The sequence below is a fragment of the Marmota marmota genome, unplaced genomic scaffold (assembly GCF_001458135.2).
Source record: "Marmota marmota marmota unplaced genomic scaffold, marMar, whole genome shotgun sequence".
In the NCBI taxonomy this organism is placed as follows: Eukaryota; Metazoa; Chordata; class Mammalia; order Rodentia; family Sciuridae; genus Marmota; species Marmota marmota.
This window is the reverse complement of record NW_026000170.1, coordinates 10,628,181-10,645,964: the sequence shown is the minus strand read 5'-3', so window position 1 is coordinate 10,645,964 and position 17,784 is coordinate 10,628,181. Positions and strand designations below refer to the sequence as shown.

The 17,784-nt window shown below is 34.4% G+C and overlaps 1 protein-coding gene across 3 annotated transcripts in view; it reads right to left on the bottom strand.

Annotated features, from left to right (window-relative positions):
* Kcmf1 (potassium channel modulatory factor 1) overlaps positions 1 to 17,784 on the bottom strand; it is a 78,260-nt gene that overhangs the window by 21,510 nt on the left and 38,966 nt on the right. For 2 of the 3 annotated variants that reach the window (XM_015499877.2, XM_048787453.1), the window contains exons 2-3: positions 11,873 to 12,040; positions 8,437 to 8,576 (exon numbers count right to left, since the gene is read on the bottom strand). In XM_015499877.2, the coding sequence (XP_015355363.1) occupies positions 8,437 to 8,576; positions 11,873 to 12,040 (308 nt within the window). Of the gene's footprint in view, positions 1 to 8,436; positions 8,577 to 11,872; positions 12,041 to 15,186; positions 15,208 to 17,784 lie in introns of those variants that run through there. The other variant, XM_048787452.1, reaches the window with a different exon arrangement.

The window sequence follows — 17,784 nt, the reverse complement described above, 5'->3', positions numbered from 1 at the left end:
AAGCTGATAAGTATGATAGACTTTGGGGCCTACTTTTTCTTCTAGTAGTCAGATCACTGACTGAAGAAAAAAGAACTGCAAATGAAGGTCTCTAATACCTGCTTAGCAGATATTACTTAGCACCTCCCTTCGTATCGGACATACTTGCCACTCTGAAAACTGTCTTGTTCATCTTGCCCTATGGGATTTTATTTCAACACAAAAGAAAGTACAGAGCAATAAAATCCCTTCCCCAGAAGCAAGAGAACACCATATTCTCTAGTATTAGGCTCAGATACTAGGCTTAGATTCATGGAAAAGATACTATTATTTTATTCTCATAATAACTTAGATGATTTCTTTCTTGGTTTTCATATCATCTTAAAGAATTTATTTCTTGTAGAAATAGCTTTGCAAGTACTATGACATATAGATACAGGGCTACCCTAAAACAAATATGGAATAACTAAATATTTAAAATAATATTTAAAACATAAAGTATTACTATCTGATTTTAAGCAAGTAAATGTGCTCAATACATATTATTTTTAAACATGCAATTCAAACAAGTTCTAAATACAGAAATAATTATTTGGTAGAGTGTCTAGCATTCGTAAGGTTCTGGGTTCTATCCCCAGCATTCTCCCAACAGCCCTCCCCCTGCCACACACACACACACACGCACGCATGCAATGAAAGGTACAGATGGTAAGAAGTATTATACTCTGATCCACACATTGAGTAATATTAATAAGGTACTCTTATTTTGGCACTATTGTTAAATAAAATATTTCAACAAAACAATTAGTTAACACTCTTATTAAATAAAATATTGTTAGTTTACAGAAAAGCAGGAAGTATCCAACTGCACACTTTGATAAAGACTGTAAGCAATTAACAATTAATCAATGTCTATTTTTTCTATATCTGGCTTTTAAATGCTTATCTTTTCTGATTATTCAATTATAACAGAAAAATAAGTGACATTTATAAATATTTAATATATAAATAATGTATAAACAATATTTTAAGAAAATACATAATATAAAATTTGTACAAAATATATGATATATATAATACAAATATGGTGGTTCAAACTATTATTTCTCCTAATAAGGAAACATATATTGACAGGTTAGTGCTATATATCGACATATAAAAATTCTATCTTGCTAGACAGCTAACCAAGCACTATATCAATGAGGCACACCCTAAACCCCTCCCTAATAAAATTCCCTAAAAATTCTTACCACATCAGCATAATTCAAACACAATACCACTATGCTATTTCAAAATTAAACTCAATTTCTTGCAAACACATAAAGATTTTCATTCAAAAAGGAGCAAATGAGGACTGGGGCTAAAACTCAGTGGTAAAGGTCCTGGGTTCAATCTTCAGGAGCGAAAGGGGAGGGAAGGAAAAGTAGCATTAAAATGTACCAAGCAAACCTAAAAGGCTGTAGACTGGCCTAACTCCTTTTCTGGAGAGTAATGAAAACAAAGAATAAATAACTGAAATAAAAAATAAAAAGCAAAAAGGTCCCAGCAGTGAATTAATACAAAACTGCTGTGATTATAAACAGAATGTGTTATAATTGTTTACAAGTAAGCCTAAAGTTACTTTTACCTCTTAATCATAATTATTTACTTCCTTATTTTATATTAGTGTCTTGTAGTATACATAATGGTGAAAGTCACTGTAGAATATTCATGTATGTACATACATGTACACATAAGATTCATTCCACGGTTCTTCCCTTATCCCATCAATCCCAATCCCCTTCCTCTACTCCACTGATCGTTCATTTATTCATTTCACATAAATTTTGAGGTCTACTAAACAAAAAACTGAAAGGATTACTTATATACCATTAATTAAATGTATAACACGTTTCATTCCAAAACAGAAACCCAAAGGCTCCTCTTCCAGGGGTGGGGGTGGGGGGTGGGGTGATATTACTGTGGTTTATATCCAGGGGCACTTTACCACTGACTTACATCCCCAGTCCTGTTTATTTTTTATTTTAAGACAGGGCTTGCTAAATTGCTGAAGCTGGCCTCAAACTCTCGTCCTCCTGGCCTCAGCCTCCTGCGTTGCTGGGATTATACCCATGTGCCACTGTGCCAGTCCCAAAGGCTTTCTAATTAGTTGTAGTGCCAGTTACTTCAACTGAAAGATTTAAGAAAAATTCCAGAGGAGCCATCATTTTTTAAATTATTTATTTTTTAATTTTTGGGTGGTGCTAGGGATTGAACCCAGGGTCTCATGCATGCAAGGCAAGCACTCTACCACTGAGCCACATCCCCAGCCCTCAGAGAAAGTACTCCTAATGCCATTCTTTATGCTCTCAAATAGATGCCAAAGGAAAGAAAAGCTTTTCCAACTTGCATGTCTCTTCCATAATTGTGACCCTTTCAATAGAATCTTCATATTTGCAATATTGTTTGACCTCTGCTGCTGACTTCAAAAGGTTGATGGATTTGGATAATTACATATTGTGCTTTCTTCCCATAACCCATATTCCAGCCAGTTGTCCCAATCAACTAAATTGTATATTAATGATTTATATTAATTTTTAAAAACTTGGGCTTAATTTTAAAAGCATATTTTTTATCAAATTTGATGTTTACATAGATTACTTGAAACTGATAACCTATCTATACCATCCTAGGTTTTTCTTTTTAACTAGTAAAGATCTTTACTACACATTCTATGTCAGATGTTGTTTTTCATGGTATCTGCTTTTGAAGGATCTTCCTCTTCCTCCATACCCTCAGAATTAAACCTCTTAATCTTAAAGAGGGAGACACCTTGTGGTGGGCCATAAAGTCTCTAGTTAGACAAGGACTACAACATTGTTTTAAAAATTATCCTTCAGTAAACTTTACTAGCTCTGTCAGCTCAGTAAACATTTACAATGATGACAGTGATATTTTCAGAGATTCATCCTCTTGCTTCTAAATGTTCCAAAAGGATGCTGGCTAAAAAAAATGTTACTCTTGAGTCCTACAAGGAGGTGCAAATTAGGGGTCTAGAGGACCAACAAAGGTAGCAAGGGAACAAAATCAAGACAGTGAATTAGGCATTTAAAAAAAATGTTAAGAGAAACAGAAAAGGAGACATAGCAAGTTGTCATGTGAATATAATTGCCCACCCAAACAATGTGATTCAGGAGTCTTGCTAAGTTGTCCAGGCTGGTGTCAACTTATAATCCTCCTTCTGCCTCCCAAATCACTGGGATTACAAATGCATGCCACCACACACAGCTATGAGTCACTCTTGAGCTCCATAATGCAAATAAAAATGTTTGATTTACCACAACTAGAAAAACAGTGTGGAGTAAAGGGGGACACTTTGACATTTATATATAATTGTAACACATGAAGTCCAGAAAACTTCACCTGAAGATTTCTAGAGCTGAGAAGCAAATTCCACCAAGTAGTAGGATTTAAAATCAACATACAAAAATCAATAGCTTTTCTATGCACCAATAATTAATCCACCAAAGAAATATGGAAAACAATTTCATTTACAACAGCAACCCCCCTCCCCCCCCCAAAAAAAAACACAACCTAGGAATAAATCTAACCAAAGAGGTGAAAGACCTTTAGAATGAAAATTTCACAATATTGAAGACAAAAATAAAAGATACTAGAGGATAAAAAGACCTTCCATGTTCATGGCTAGGCAGAATTAATATTGTTAAAATGGCCATATTATCAAAAGCCATCAGGGGGCTAGGGTTGTGGCTCAGTGATAGAGCGCTCGCCTAGCACATGCTGGGCACAGGGTTCAATCCTCAGCACAACATTTAAAAAAAGAAGGGGCTGGGGATATAGCTCAGTTGGTAGAGTGCTTGCCTTGCAAGCACAAGGCCCAGGGTTCAATCCCTAGCGCCACAAAAAAAAAAAAAAAAAAAAACCGGGGGCTGGAGCCCAGGCTCAGTTGTAGAGCGCTTGCCCAGCCCGAGTGAAGCACTAGGTTCAATTCTCAGCACCACATATAAATTATAGGTCCATTAACAACTAAAAAAAAAAAAAAAATTTAAAAAAAAATAAAATAAAAAGCAATCTACAGATTCAATGCTATATCCATCAAATACTAATAACATTCTTCACAGAACTAGAAAAAAAAATCCCTAATATTCACATGGAAGAAGAAAAGACCCAAAATAGCCAAAGCAATTCTGAGCAATAAAAGCAATGCTGGATGAATCACAATAACAAATTTCAAATTATACTACAGAGTTACAACCACAAGAATGGGATCCTAATTAGAATAAGTTATATTCCATGTATGTATAATATTTCAAAATATACTGTCATGTATAGCTAAAAAGAACAAATAAAATAATAAATTTTAAAAAGAAATACAGATAGCCAAGAAATACACAAAAAAATGTTCAACATCTTTAGCATTTAGGGAAATGCAAATCAAGATATCACTGAGATTTCATCTCACTCCGGTTAGAATGACAATCAGCAAGAACACAAGGAATACTAAATGCCGGTGAGTTCATGGGGGAAAAGGTACATTATACACTGTTGGTGGAACTCTAAAATGAGTATAACCACTAAGGCAATAAGTTATAGAGTCTCCTCAAAGCCTAAAAGGAATAGAACCGCTGTATGGCCCAGGTATACCACTGCTGGTATTTTTCCAAAAGAATTAAAGTCAGCATACTAGAGTGACATATGTACACCATGCTTATATCAACACAATTCACAACAGCCAAGTTATAAAAACAGCCTAGCTACTGTCAACAGATTAATGAATAAAGAAACTATGGTTTATATTTATATACATAATGGAGATTTATTTAGCCATAAAGAACAAAATTATGTCATTTGCAGGAAAATGGATGGAATTGGAAAATATCGTGTCAAGCAAAATATGCCAGATTCAAAGTCATGAGTTATATGTTCACTCTCATATGTGGAAGGTAGAGAGAGAGAAAAAAAAAATTTAAAGGAAATTCAGGAAAACATAAGGGAGACCAGTAGAATTGAGAAGGGGGGTTCGGAGGCAGTGGGGCGGAGTTAGGAAAAGGAGAGGTGCTGGGAATTAAAGCTGATCAAATAATTTTATGCACGTGTATGAATATGTTACAATGAACCCCTCTATATTCTTTGAAGTAAATTATGGTAACTCAATCAAGAATTATACAGCCATTTAAAATTATTTCTCAAACAGCTTTTAAAGACAGAAAATAAGCAGGAAAGAAATAATGTGAAATATTAGCCCAAATTTACACATAAAACTTAAGATTATATTAATATATAGTATGATTGATGCCTGGAATAAGTATCAAGATTTTAATATTTGCCCCTGCCTAGAGAAATCATAGGATATTTTCATTACTTTTTTTTTTTAATAGTTTGTGTTTTCAACATTTTCTGTTTAAAAATTCTTTCTATTTATAAATTGATAAAATTTTAATACAATCCTGGGCTGGAGCTGAACCTCAGTGGTAGAGTACTTGCCTCGCATATGAGGCACTGGGTTCAAATTTCAGTACCACATAAAAACAAATAAATAAAGATATTGTGTCCATCTACAACTAAAAACTAATTTTAAAAAATCAATATAATCCTAATTCTATAAGTCCTTTAGTGCACCAATATTCATTTCACTTTAGTTTTTCTTTGGAATACTTCTTGTTTGTCATTTTCTGCTTTTGTCGTAAAACATCTTAAATCCTAATGTAATCTAATATAAACATTCAAAATGTAAAAGAGAAAAAAATAGCACTAATTCTTTAATGAAGGTTATTATGAAGGTGAACTGGATGATACATGTAAAGATCTTTTAAATAAAACACAGTTACATCTTTTAAATAGTAGCTATGAATTTTTTTTATAAAAGGAAATAAAAACATAGCAAGTTGCTATGTGAATACAACTGTTCACAAACAATGTGATTAACTCTATTTTTCTTCACTTGCTACATATTTGTACGTGCACACAATATAACGATATGATTTAGTAAATACTATTACCTAGTACCAGGACAGTTCTACCAGCCCTTTTTTCTTAAATTATTGAGACAGGGTCTGCTAAGTTGCCCAGGCTGGCATGTTAGAACCAATAACAGGTTTTGTACATGTACAGAAAGGTATGTGTGGCATGGGCACCAATTCTTCAGAATGGACACTAGCCACTGAACCATACTTGAATACTACTCTTGCTGAAATGCCAATTCTGGCATTAGGATATGACCCACAGATTCAAAGAAGCAAAACAAATACATGTAACTTTATATCAAAGATCCTGTCTGCTTGCCATTTTTCACTTTAAAATGGAGAGGTATGGTATGGGTAGTTACAAAGGTAGGTAGTACTCAAGCCAAGGCTAAGGGTGAATGAGGAGAAAGAAATCCTTTAAGTATTTCATAAAACCAATATGAAAAATTAGAATGGTGACTGTTTAAGCTATGTACCAAAAGCTTAGAAACTCAGTGAAGGTGAATAACTGAACACAAGTTATAGGGTACAGAACACAAAACCATTTGTAAATGGTGGGTATTTAATTTTCAAAGTGTGTATCAGATACATTGAAATATAAATAAATTTTTGAATATTTGTTTTCAGGAAAAAGAACAGGGAAAGTTGCTGGGTATTAATTTTTGATTTATAAAAATAAATAATTTGTTTTTCACCCATGGAAAGGATTTTGTTGGTACACTACAATTAATATGTTGCTACATATTTGTACAGGCACACAATATAATGATATAATTTAGTAAATATTGTTGCCTAGTATTTCTCTTTCCTTCTTCTCCTTCCTCCCCTTAGTCCCTTTTCTCTACTTTATGGGTCTCCCTTTGCTTTTCCCTTGAGATTTCCCCCATACACCTTTCTTCTTCTTTTTTTTTTCTCCTTTCTAACTTTCACATATGAAAGAAAACATTACCCTTGGCTTTCTGATTTTGGCTTATTTAGCTTAACATAATGATCTCAAGTTCCACCCATTTTCCTGCAAATGATATAACTTCATTCTTCTTTATGGATGAACAAAATCCCATTGTGTATATGAACCACATTTTCTTTATCCTTTCATCAGCTGACAGACACCTAGACTGGTTTCATGGAAAGGATTTAAATCTCCACTTAATTCTCTAATTTTGTATGTGAAAAACTAGGTAGTTGTCCTACCCAATGGGGTAATGAAAGGACTACACTAGGAACTATTGGCTTATAATTATCTTAAGAATACAAAAAGGGAACCTCCTGCTCCTCCCACCTCTTGCCTTACTGAATCTAGGTAATTAATGTGATAACAGTGCTCTGAGGCTCCCGGATGTACAAAATGAGAACATTTCTGACCAGTAGACAATAAAATCTGGCTTGAGGACCATAAAAATAAATTCACCAATTGTTTAAACTATAAGTTTATGACAATGTTAAGCACTTACCTGGTGGTGTCCATGAAAATAAAGGTAAATGTTTTAGTCTAAATATGAGAGTTGTAACAGAGTCAAGGAGAGACCCTAAAACCCAGAGGGCCTCTGGCTGAGTTCAAATACCTGCATGTCCTTGAAAATGGTACTTTATTTGTTCCAAGTACATTGGGGGGCTTATCAGTTGATATATATGCAATTGTTTGTACCAAAATTCCTCAAATTCATTACCTACAGTTCCATATACAGTCTTCATTTACCTCTTATTGGCAATAGTAAAGAGGTGGGAGAGAGACTCTTTTGTGTATATTCATCATTTCTTGAAAAAAACTCCAAAAGGGGACTGGGGTTGTGGCTCAGTGGTAAAGTGCTTGCCTAGCATGTGTGAGGCCCTGGGTTCAATTCTCAGTGCCGCATATAAATAAATAAAATAAAGATCTATTGACAACTAAAAAATAGATATAAACTCCAAAAGGCTTTTAAGGTAACACTTTGTGTATTATTCGGTGTCTTTGACTTTACATTATTGAAAAAGATTAGGAAGGAAGAATTGAGGGACTGCATAGAGTTCTTGCCTAGCAAACAAGATTTGATCTGATGAAAAAACTAAAGAAGTCAGTGATCCACTACAATGAGTGGACAATGGATTACTGTTTAATATACAACCATAGATTTTTAAATATCCTGTTAAAAGTTCCTTATATAAGAAAAATGAAGTTTGTAGTAAAATGAACAATACTTAAAAAAGAGATGCACTGAAGGTTGGCTGGGATCTGTTCAACCTTTTCACAAAGCATTTAATAAAGCTCTTCTGAATTTGGCCAAGACTTCATGCTATGCTGTCAGCAACACAGTAATTAAAGGTTAAGATGAACAAATATCATATGAATGCAGCCTCCTCAAGTTGTAAAATATCTGTTAAAAGATAGTGTTTACATTACATTTATTAAAATTATCAATATACTAAGTAAGAGATAGATAATAATGACCTTACTTTATCAATGTTAGGAATAACATTCTTCACAATATCATTTTAGACAAAAGACTGCTTCACATACCACTTCTGTTGATGTTTCTGCATGTTCAGAAGTAACATGTTCTTGAAGAGATGTCTCTGTGTAGCCCATTTTTCCACAATAGGGACAAGTAAAAGACTGTGGCTGCTCTACAGAGAAAGCTTCCCCACCATAGTACAAATCTGAAAAATAAAGTAGAATTGAATTGAGATATAATTATTAATAAATTTTTAATATATAAAAACATAACCATATGTTACAATAAAGAAAAAAGTGCATCTGAATTATCCACCTCACTCTGCCATGGAGTGCTTAAATCCCTCTTTGTTTACATTTCAAACATTTTTATTCCCACAGGGCAACAGACTACTCTTCCCAAAAATTCTTTCCCTGGATAACCTACTACACCTGGCAAAGAAAACAAAGCAAACTACTTTCTCCCTGCTATAGTTTGAAAATCCTCCTAAGGCCCATGTGTATAAAGGCTCATTGACCAGCCTGTGGTGCTAGCGGGATGGGTCACTGAGGATGTGCCCTTGAAGGGAGGTTTGGGATCTTAGCCCCTTTTTCTTTCTCTTTGCTTCCCAGCTTGTCATGAGGAGACTAGGCCTCCTTCACTATGTGTTCCTGCCATAATGTGCTCCTGCCAACACAGGCCCAAAACAAAAGGGTCAAATATCCATAGACTGAAACCTCTGAAACTATGAGTCAAAATAAATCTTTTCTCCTTTTAAATTGATAATCTCAGTTATTTTGTCACAATGACAAAAAGCTAATGAACTCCTCTTCATATAATTTTGAGAGTGATCATTCCACATGTGTATCTAATTTAATGGTAATTAATTTTTCCTTCTCTCTCTACCTTCTGTGGCAACGATAATATCAAGATAAGATTCAGGAAAATGTACTATATACAAGTACTCAGAGGGAAAGAATAGACCTCTATGATCAATAGACAACTACCAGATGCAATTATTTGTCTGCGGAACATAAAATTCTTAGAGCAGAAAGTATCATAGGCATTCAATTTTTGTGGATATGAACTTGAATAGGGTACTACCACAATATACTCTGCCCAAATAAGTTACAAAAGAACTACCCAGACAGAGTCTGTGGGAATAATCTGTTTGCTTCATTAGTTTATCTTAGGAAATAAGTCTACTTTTCTCCACTTGTAGCACAAAAGAAAATCAAAGTATATTTAATATGCTGTACAACTCTACTTTACTACAAAGAACTGAACCCAGGGCCTCATGCAAGTGCTCTGCCACTAACCTACATCCCCAGTCCCATACATATTTATTTCTTTAACATTAAACAGGCCATATTTAAGAGAACAGCATAAGATAACTTTTATAAGGAGAAAAAAATGGAAGTGTTCACTACATCATACACATTTGTTTATTCCTTAGGGGCTGTAAACTTTCTAAATATATATATATATATATATATATATATATATATATACATATATATATACACATATGTGTGTATGTAAATATATATGAGAGAGAGAGACAGACAGACACAGTTTATTATGATAACAAGATTCACTAGGCAAATTTGGGGCCGTTGAGAAGAAAGAAAGAAAGAATATGTATATAAAAAGAACAGAATTTCCTCACCCAATAAAGGATATCTATCAAAAACTCACAACCAGATGGTGGAATGAGATGGATATCTCATTCTTCATACATGTACCTGAAGTACATATATAAAGACACAAATGGTGTGACTCTATTTTGTGAACAACCAGAGACATAAAAAATTATGCTCTACATTTGTACTAGGATGGAAATGCATTCTGCTGTCATGTATAACAAATTAGAATAAATTTATTAAAAAAACATTATATCACTGGTAAAAGACTGGATACTTTTCCCCCTAAGATCCAAGATAAGGGTGTTTACTCTTGTCACTTTTATTCAGTATTTTACTAGAGGATCTAACCAGAGAAAAGGAAAGGAAGAAGTAAAATGACCTAACTATATCTGTAGATGACATGACCTTGTTTATAGAAAATTCTAAATAATCAAATAAAAAACTATCAGAATTTCAGCAAAAGTGTAGGATACAAGATCTATATATAAAAATCAATTACTTTTCTATACATTTGTAATAACTACTCCAAAATAAAACAATTTTAATTATAAAAACGAAAAGAAGAAAAAACACTTTGGAATACAATTAAGCAGGTGCAAAATGTATGCTGATAACTATAAAACTTTGTCAAAAGAAAGTATATACCTAAATAAGTAAAAAAGATATCTATGTTCACTGGCCATCAATTTAATTAGTATTAATTATTATAGTTATTAATATTATTAAGACTCTCCAAACTAAACTACAGATTAAATACAATCTCCATCAAAATCCCTGGTGGTTTCTTTACAAAAACTGACAAATTGATCCTAAAATTCACACAGAAACTCAAAGAGCCAAGAATAACCAAAATAATCCTGAAAAGGAATAAAAATTGGAAGACCCACACACAATTTCAAAACTTACTTTAAAACTATAGAAGTAAAGATAGTGTAGGCCTGGCATAAACAAACATACAGACCAATGGAATACACTGAATAAACAGAAATAAACCTCATTAATGGTCAATTTACTTTCAACAAAAGTACCAAGACAATTCATTGGCTAAAGAATAGGTTCTTGGTGCTGGGGTTATGGCTCAGCGGTAAAGCACTCGCCTTGCAAATGCAAGGCCCAGGGTTCGATCCTCAGCACCACATAAAAATTTAAAAAATCAAAAGTATATATGTATTTTTTTAAAAAGAATATATTCTTTAAAAAGAACAGATTCTTTAATGATGCTGGGGGCAACAAGATATCCAAAAGAACTGGATACGCAAAAGAATAAAGCTGACCCTCTACCTCAACTCCCTATACAAAAAATTCTGCCAGGCAGTGGTATGTGCCTCTAATTACAGCCACTCAGGAGGCTGAGGCAGAAGTATCCAAAGTCTAAGGCCAGTCTCGATTTTGAAATGCAAATCAAAAGCACTTGAGATACTACTTCATATCCATTATTAAGAAGAGCTATGACCAAAAAAATACTAATAACAAGTTTTGGCTAGGTAAGAAATTACAGCAGAAATATTATAGCTTTTCTTATAGATGAACAATGACCCCTAATAAATTGTAGAAATGATCTGCATTCTAATAACTAGACCAAGAACTAGTACTTCTGTGCTGCTGATGAGAATAGTTTGATTTTATTCCTTCTTTATTAAAGCACTTTTCTATTTCATACCTTGCCAGGTATGTATTTATTGAAATGGCTTCACAAAAACATAAACTATGATTTAGAGACAGAAATACTTAGAATACAATGGCACAATTTATTTTTAATGAATTTTAGCCACCATATTTGCCATTAAAGATAGTTTTAAAACATTTTGCCTTTGCTTCTTCATGCACACATAAAATTCTAAATGACCATTTATTAAAATTTTTTTTAAACACTTACCAAAATCTACCCTTGTTAATATGCACTGCATTGGGTGGTCAGTTGTATGCCTTGTTGTTGTTGCACCACTTTCATAACAAGATGCACAAAGATCGTAATCGTAGCAAATTAAACACTTGTATCTGCGACCTCGAAAATTGCCTTTTAAACATGCATCACAGCTGACACCTATTAAAAAAAAAATCCTTAATTAGCAGTTATTAAAGGTCACTTTTCATTTTTATAAGTGTTTATGATTAATTTTACCCCAAGTATCCCTTCCAAATGACTAAAAACAACATAATAAAATGACATGGGAATTTCCAGCAGTATGGTATATAGCAAATTTATACTCCAAATAAAAATAACTTAAAAGTCTGGCATGGTGGTAGACGCCCGTGATCCCAGCAGCTCGGAAGGCTGAGGCAGGAGGATCACAAGTTCAAAGCTAACCTCAGCAACAATGAGACACTAAGCAACTCAGGGAGAACTGTCTCTAAATAAAATACAAAATAGGACTGGGAATGTGGCTCAGTGACCAAGTGCCCCTGAGTTCAATCCCCAATAATCCCCCCACCGGCCAAAAAAAAAAAAACATAAAATGTGAAAGTCCCTCAAATAAATGTCGTGATAGGTTAACAAGAGAGTAAAAACCAAGGTAAGGAGAAACTGGTAACTAAAGTATTAAAAAGAGCTTTCAGCCCAAGAGCATTTGCCAAAGCAGGTAAAAATCTGAGTTGAGATTTTTTTTCACACATTTTTTTATTGGAGTCTTCTAGTCATATATAATGACAGGATTTGTTGTTACATATTCATACATGCACACAATATAACAATATAATTTGGCCAACAGCACTCCCTTGAACGTGTCCCCCACACACACCTTCACCCCCTTAGTCCCTTTCTTCTTTGGAATTCTTTTTTTCATGTTTCTTTTCCTTTTTCCTCTCTATCTTTCACATATAAAAAAAAGCATAAAATCCTTGACCTTCTCAGTTTGACTTATTTCACTTAACATAATGATCTCTAGTTCCATCAATTTTCCTTCAAATGACAATTTCATTTGTCTTTATGGCTGAGTAAATGAGTTTAGATTTCCATAGCATTGTAGGACAAAGAGTAAGAAACAAAGATTAAAAGCTGGTAAAGGTGGGTATCTATAAGAAGTTTCCTCATAAAACTGAGACTTAATATACTTTCAATATATGGGTGAGAAATCCTCCTAAGGGAATTACAAAAATTCCTCTAGTGAAGCTCCCCCATTCCCACATAGAGGATAGGCAGGGGGGGATAACAACAACAACCAAAAAAAAACTGAAAAATTTTAATCACAAAGCAGTCCTCTTACAGGTTTAGAGCCCAAATTAAACCATTATAAAAAACCTGAGTGAAGAATTTAAAGTAGCCAGGTGTGGTAGCACACTCCTATAATTCTAGTAACTTGAGAGGCTGAAGCAGGAAGTTCCCGACGTCAAAACCAGCCTAAATTCTGACAAATTAGTCAGAATTTGTCTCAAAATAAAAAATAAAAAGGGCAGAAGATGTAGTTCAGTGGTAAAGTGCCCTTGGATTTAATCCTCAGTACCCAGCCCCCCATCTAAAAGAATTTAAAGCCCATCTTATATTAGTATTGCCAGCAAGATCTGGCAGGAATAACCTTCTGAGGAATGAGTAGGCTTTAACTCAGCAAGTACACAGAAGAAATAAAACTACCTCAGAAAAAACTAGCAGAACTAGCAGATTCAGATTGTCACAGTTCATATCAAAATTGGATAATAAGTAACAATTCTTAATACATTGAAAGAAAGAAGATTGAAGAGGCAGCCTGCAGATCTACATATGAACCAAAGGACTTCAAATTTTTAAAAAAACTTAAATTAAAAGTTAAAACTCAATGGGCAGGTTTAACAGTAGAAAGTCTTCTACTTATGTGTGATATGCCTGTTTATGCACAAAACCCACACATAGCCAAACTACTAGAATTAAATATCAAGCAACAGTTCTAGGCACCGATTAAGAAAACATGATTATTTCTTTCACTTTAAAAGAGAAAAACTATTATTAAAAACTATCATTTACAATTCTGCCTAATCAAATTCCAAGAAAGAAAGTAAATTAGTGATTATCAGAGATTAGGAGTTATTATTTAATGGTTACAGATTTTTGTTTTAGATAGGTGATGGAGAGGTGGAACTATCTGGAGCTAGATATGTAGTGATGGTTGTACAACAATGTAAATATATTTAATGTCCCTGAATTGCATGCTCAAAAGGATTAAAATGCTAAGTTTTATGTTGTGTGTGTATACATATATATATCCCACACATTTTACAATTTTAAAAAACAGGCCATTTGCAACAGCATTTTTTTAAAATGCCTATGACTAAATCTAAACAAAGATAGGAATTCTTAGTAAAAAAATTCTAATCAAAAGAATTTTTTGTGGAACATGATAAACTGGCTCAAATTTTTAAGCAGATTACAAAGGACCTGGAACAGTCAAAAGATCCCTAAAGAAAAATAAAATGAAAAGACTTGTTTAATGTTTATCAGAACTGCAATAATAAATACAAAGATGAATAATAAAGCTGTAATAGTTACAAAAGAATGACCCTGGCATAGAGACAAGTCAACCTATGGAACAAAATACAAGGCCCAGTAACAAATGCACTATGTTGAGGACTGTTTCATGACAGCAACATCAGTACAGATCATGGGGGAGAGCAGGGAAGGAAGACAGTAAATGGTATTTGAAAGGTGATTACTCATATTGGACCCATATCCCAGACACAAAAATCAATTCCACATGGTTTAAAAACAAATGCAAACAAAAAATGGGAGGGGGGGGATTTCCAGAAGGCAATATTGAAAAGTACTTTTAAGAACTCAGAGTAGGAAATGATTTCTTAAATCAATCTCTCTCCCCATTGCTCCCCCCGACAGTCTATATCATAATAGATTCAACCACAATAAGACTTTTTCTTCATCTTTTAACACTCAACAGTGACTGAAAAGACAAGGTCCACAAACTAATGATATGTACAATATACATATCATACATAACAAAGTTTGTTATTTATATTAAGAACTCCGAGCCAAATTCCAGCAGCTCCGGAGTCTGAGGTAGGAAGATCCTAAATTCAAAGTCAGCCTCAGCAGTTTAGTAAGACCCTGTCTCAAATAAAAAAAAAGGGGGGAGTAGGGGAGGACTAGGGATGTGGTTCATTGGTTAAGCACCTCTGGGTTCAATCCCTGGATCCCTGGTACCAAAAAACGAAAAGAAAAAAACTTCGATGTAGGGCCTGGGGATGTGGCTCAAGCGGTAATGCGCTTGCCTGGCATGCGTGCAGCCCAGGTTCAATCCTCAGCACCACATACAAACAAAGATGTTGTGTCCACTGAAAACTAAAAAAAATAAATATTAAAATTCTCTCTCAAAAAAAAAAAAACTCCGATGTATCAATAGGAAAATGACTAACACCCAATTTTAAAAAGGCAAACTGTCAATGAGTACTCAAAGAACAAACACAAATATCCAATTAACATATGAAAAAGACAATCTCCTTACTCATCAAAAACATGTGGAAATAAGCCTGACATGGTGGTGTACACCTATAATCCAGTAACTTTGGAGGCTTAGGCAGGAGAATTACAAGTTCATAACCAGCCTTGGCAACTAGTGAGGCCATCTCAAAATAAAAAGAGGTGGAAGGTAGTTCAATGGTAGAACACCCCTGAGATCAATTCCTATTACTTTATAAAGAAGAAAAGAGTGCAAATAAAACCATGATGAGCTATCATTTCACATCTGAAAAACTAGTAATCATATGATATATGATACAAAGACCAAGACTGAAAGAAATGGTTTGGGGAAGCAGTTCAGTGGTAGAGAAGAGTCCCTACCCAATAGATGCAAAGTTCAACCCCCAGTAACACCACACACACACACACACAAAAAAAAAAAAAAAAATTACAGAAATAATTTAGACCTTGCTGATAAACGTATACCTCAGCCAAATCACTTTGAACAAATTGAACATGTATACTTTCTATGATATTATAATTCATTCTTAAATATATTCCCAGAGGAATCTTCTGCATGCACACCATGTAATATGTTCTAGTTTCTTGGGTTGAAAAAAATCAAGCCCTATCCCCAAGAAGCTAACATTTTAGTGGGTGATGAACAGCATAAAAACAAAGTAGATTATGAAGCTATGGAGAAAAACTGAGCAAAATTTAGCTTAATATAAAAAGGTAATATTTGAGCAAGAAGATGATATATTTCCAAGTTTACCTATTCAAAATAGCTTCCATTCATGACAATGCTTTAAGCAGAACACTAAAAAATATTGAACAGGAATAAATGTCTATTTAATTACTGGATATAATAACCTTGACAAATGTAGTATATGAGTTTAGAGGCCAGGAAAGTAAAATCAGTTCTGCACACTAACTTATTTAGTGTGTGGCCTGTCTGACATTACTCTGTGGGTTTGCCATGGTATAGATCCTTACTGACATATGTAAATAAACAAAGGCTAAGGTAATTGTGTGAGGCGGCACTACCCAGTGTCAATAAAAAGAAACTGATGGTGCTTGTCCCTTATCTACTCTATTCTTCTGATTTAATTTGAAACCATCTAAATGGTTCACTAAATGGTTTAGGTTTTACTTATAGCCTAGCTTGTGTTAGTCAGATTTTTGCCACTATGACCAAAATAGTTGACAAGAACAACATAAGAGGAGGAAACATTTATTCTGGACTCACAGTTTTCAGAGGTTCAGTGCATGGTCAGCCAACTACATTGGTCTGGGCCTAAGGTGAAGCAGAACATTACTACAGAAGAGCATGATGGAGGAAAGCCACTAAGCTGATGGCAGCCAGGAAGCAGAGAGAGAAGGGAAGGGACCATCAACAAATAGTATTCCAGGCCACACCCCCAGTGACCTACCTACTCCAGTCACACTCTGCCTACAGATGCTACAGTTACCACCCAGTATCTGCTCAAAATTTTCTTATATCAAGTGAATTAATCCACTGATTAGGTTAGAGCTCTCATAATATAATTATTTTACCTCTGAACTTTCTTGTGTTATCTAACATATGAGCTTTTCAGGGACATCTCATATCCAAATCATAGCACAGCTGAATCTAGTAATAATTAAGTCTTTAAATAACAAGCCTACCCACTCTACCCCCAGCATTGTGGGGATCCAATCTATGGCCTTGTATACACAAAGCAAGCATTCTATCACTGACAGGCAAGCTCAGCCAAGAAAGAGGTTTTTGGCTGGGGGTGGAATTCAGTGTTAGAGCATGTGAGAGACCATGGGGTTCAATCCCCAGGACCCAATCCTCCCCACAAAATAAAGAAAAAAGAAACAGGTTGTTGTTGTTGTTGTTGTTTAATTGATTAACTATTTTTGTGGTATCATTTCTATATGTATGTTTTCTAGATGCTTAAACAATGAAAGACATATTACTCAAGGTCATTATTTCTAATACAAACATTAAAATTTTCAACAGTTTTCTCAAAATACAAGTCAGATTTCATAATTAATGAGGCAAGAAGTCTAGACAGGGTTGTGTGTGTGTGTGTGTGTGTGTGTCTATCTGTCTGCTGTCCTTTCTCGCTCTGCTTATAACAGCTGTAAATCCTGTCCTTCGATTCCTTATGTAGCCACAAACTTCTTGTGTCATTTTCCCCCCAGCACATGGGGATTGAACCCAGGGCACTCTGCCACCAAGCTACATCCCCAGCCCCCCCCCCTTTTTTTAATTTTGAAACAGGATCTCACTAAATTGCCAAGGATGGCCTCAAATTTGTGATCCTCCTTCCTAAGCCATCTGAGTGCCTGGGATTACAGGCATATGCCAACACACCCAGCTAATATTTAATTTTATAGAAGACTTCATATTATCTTTGACA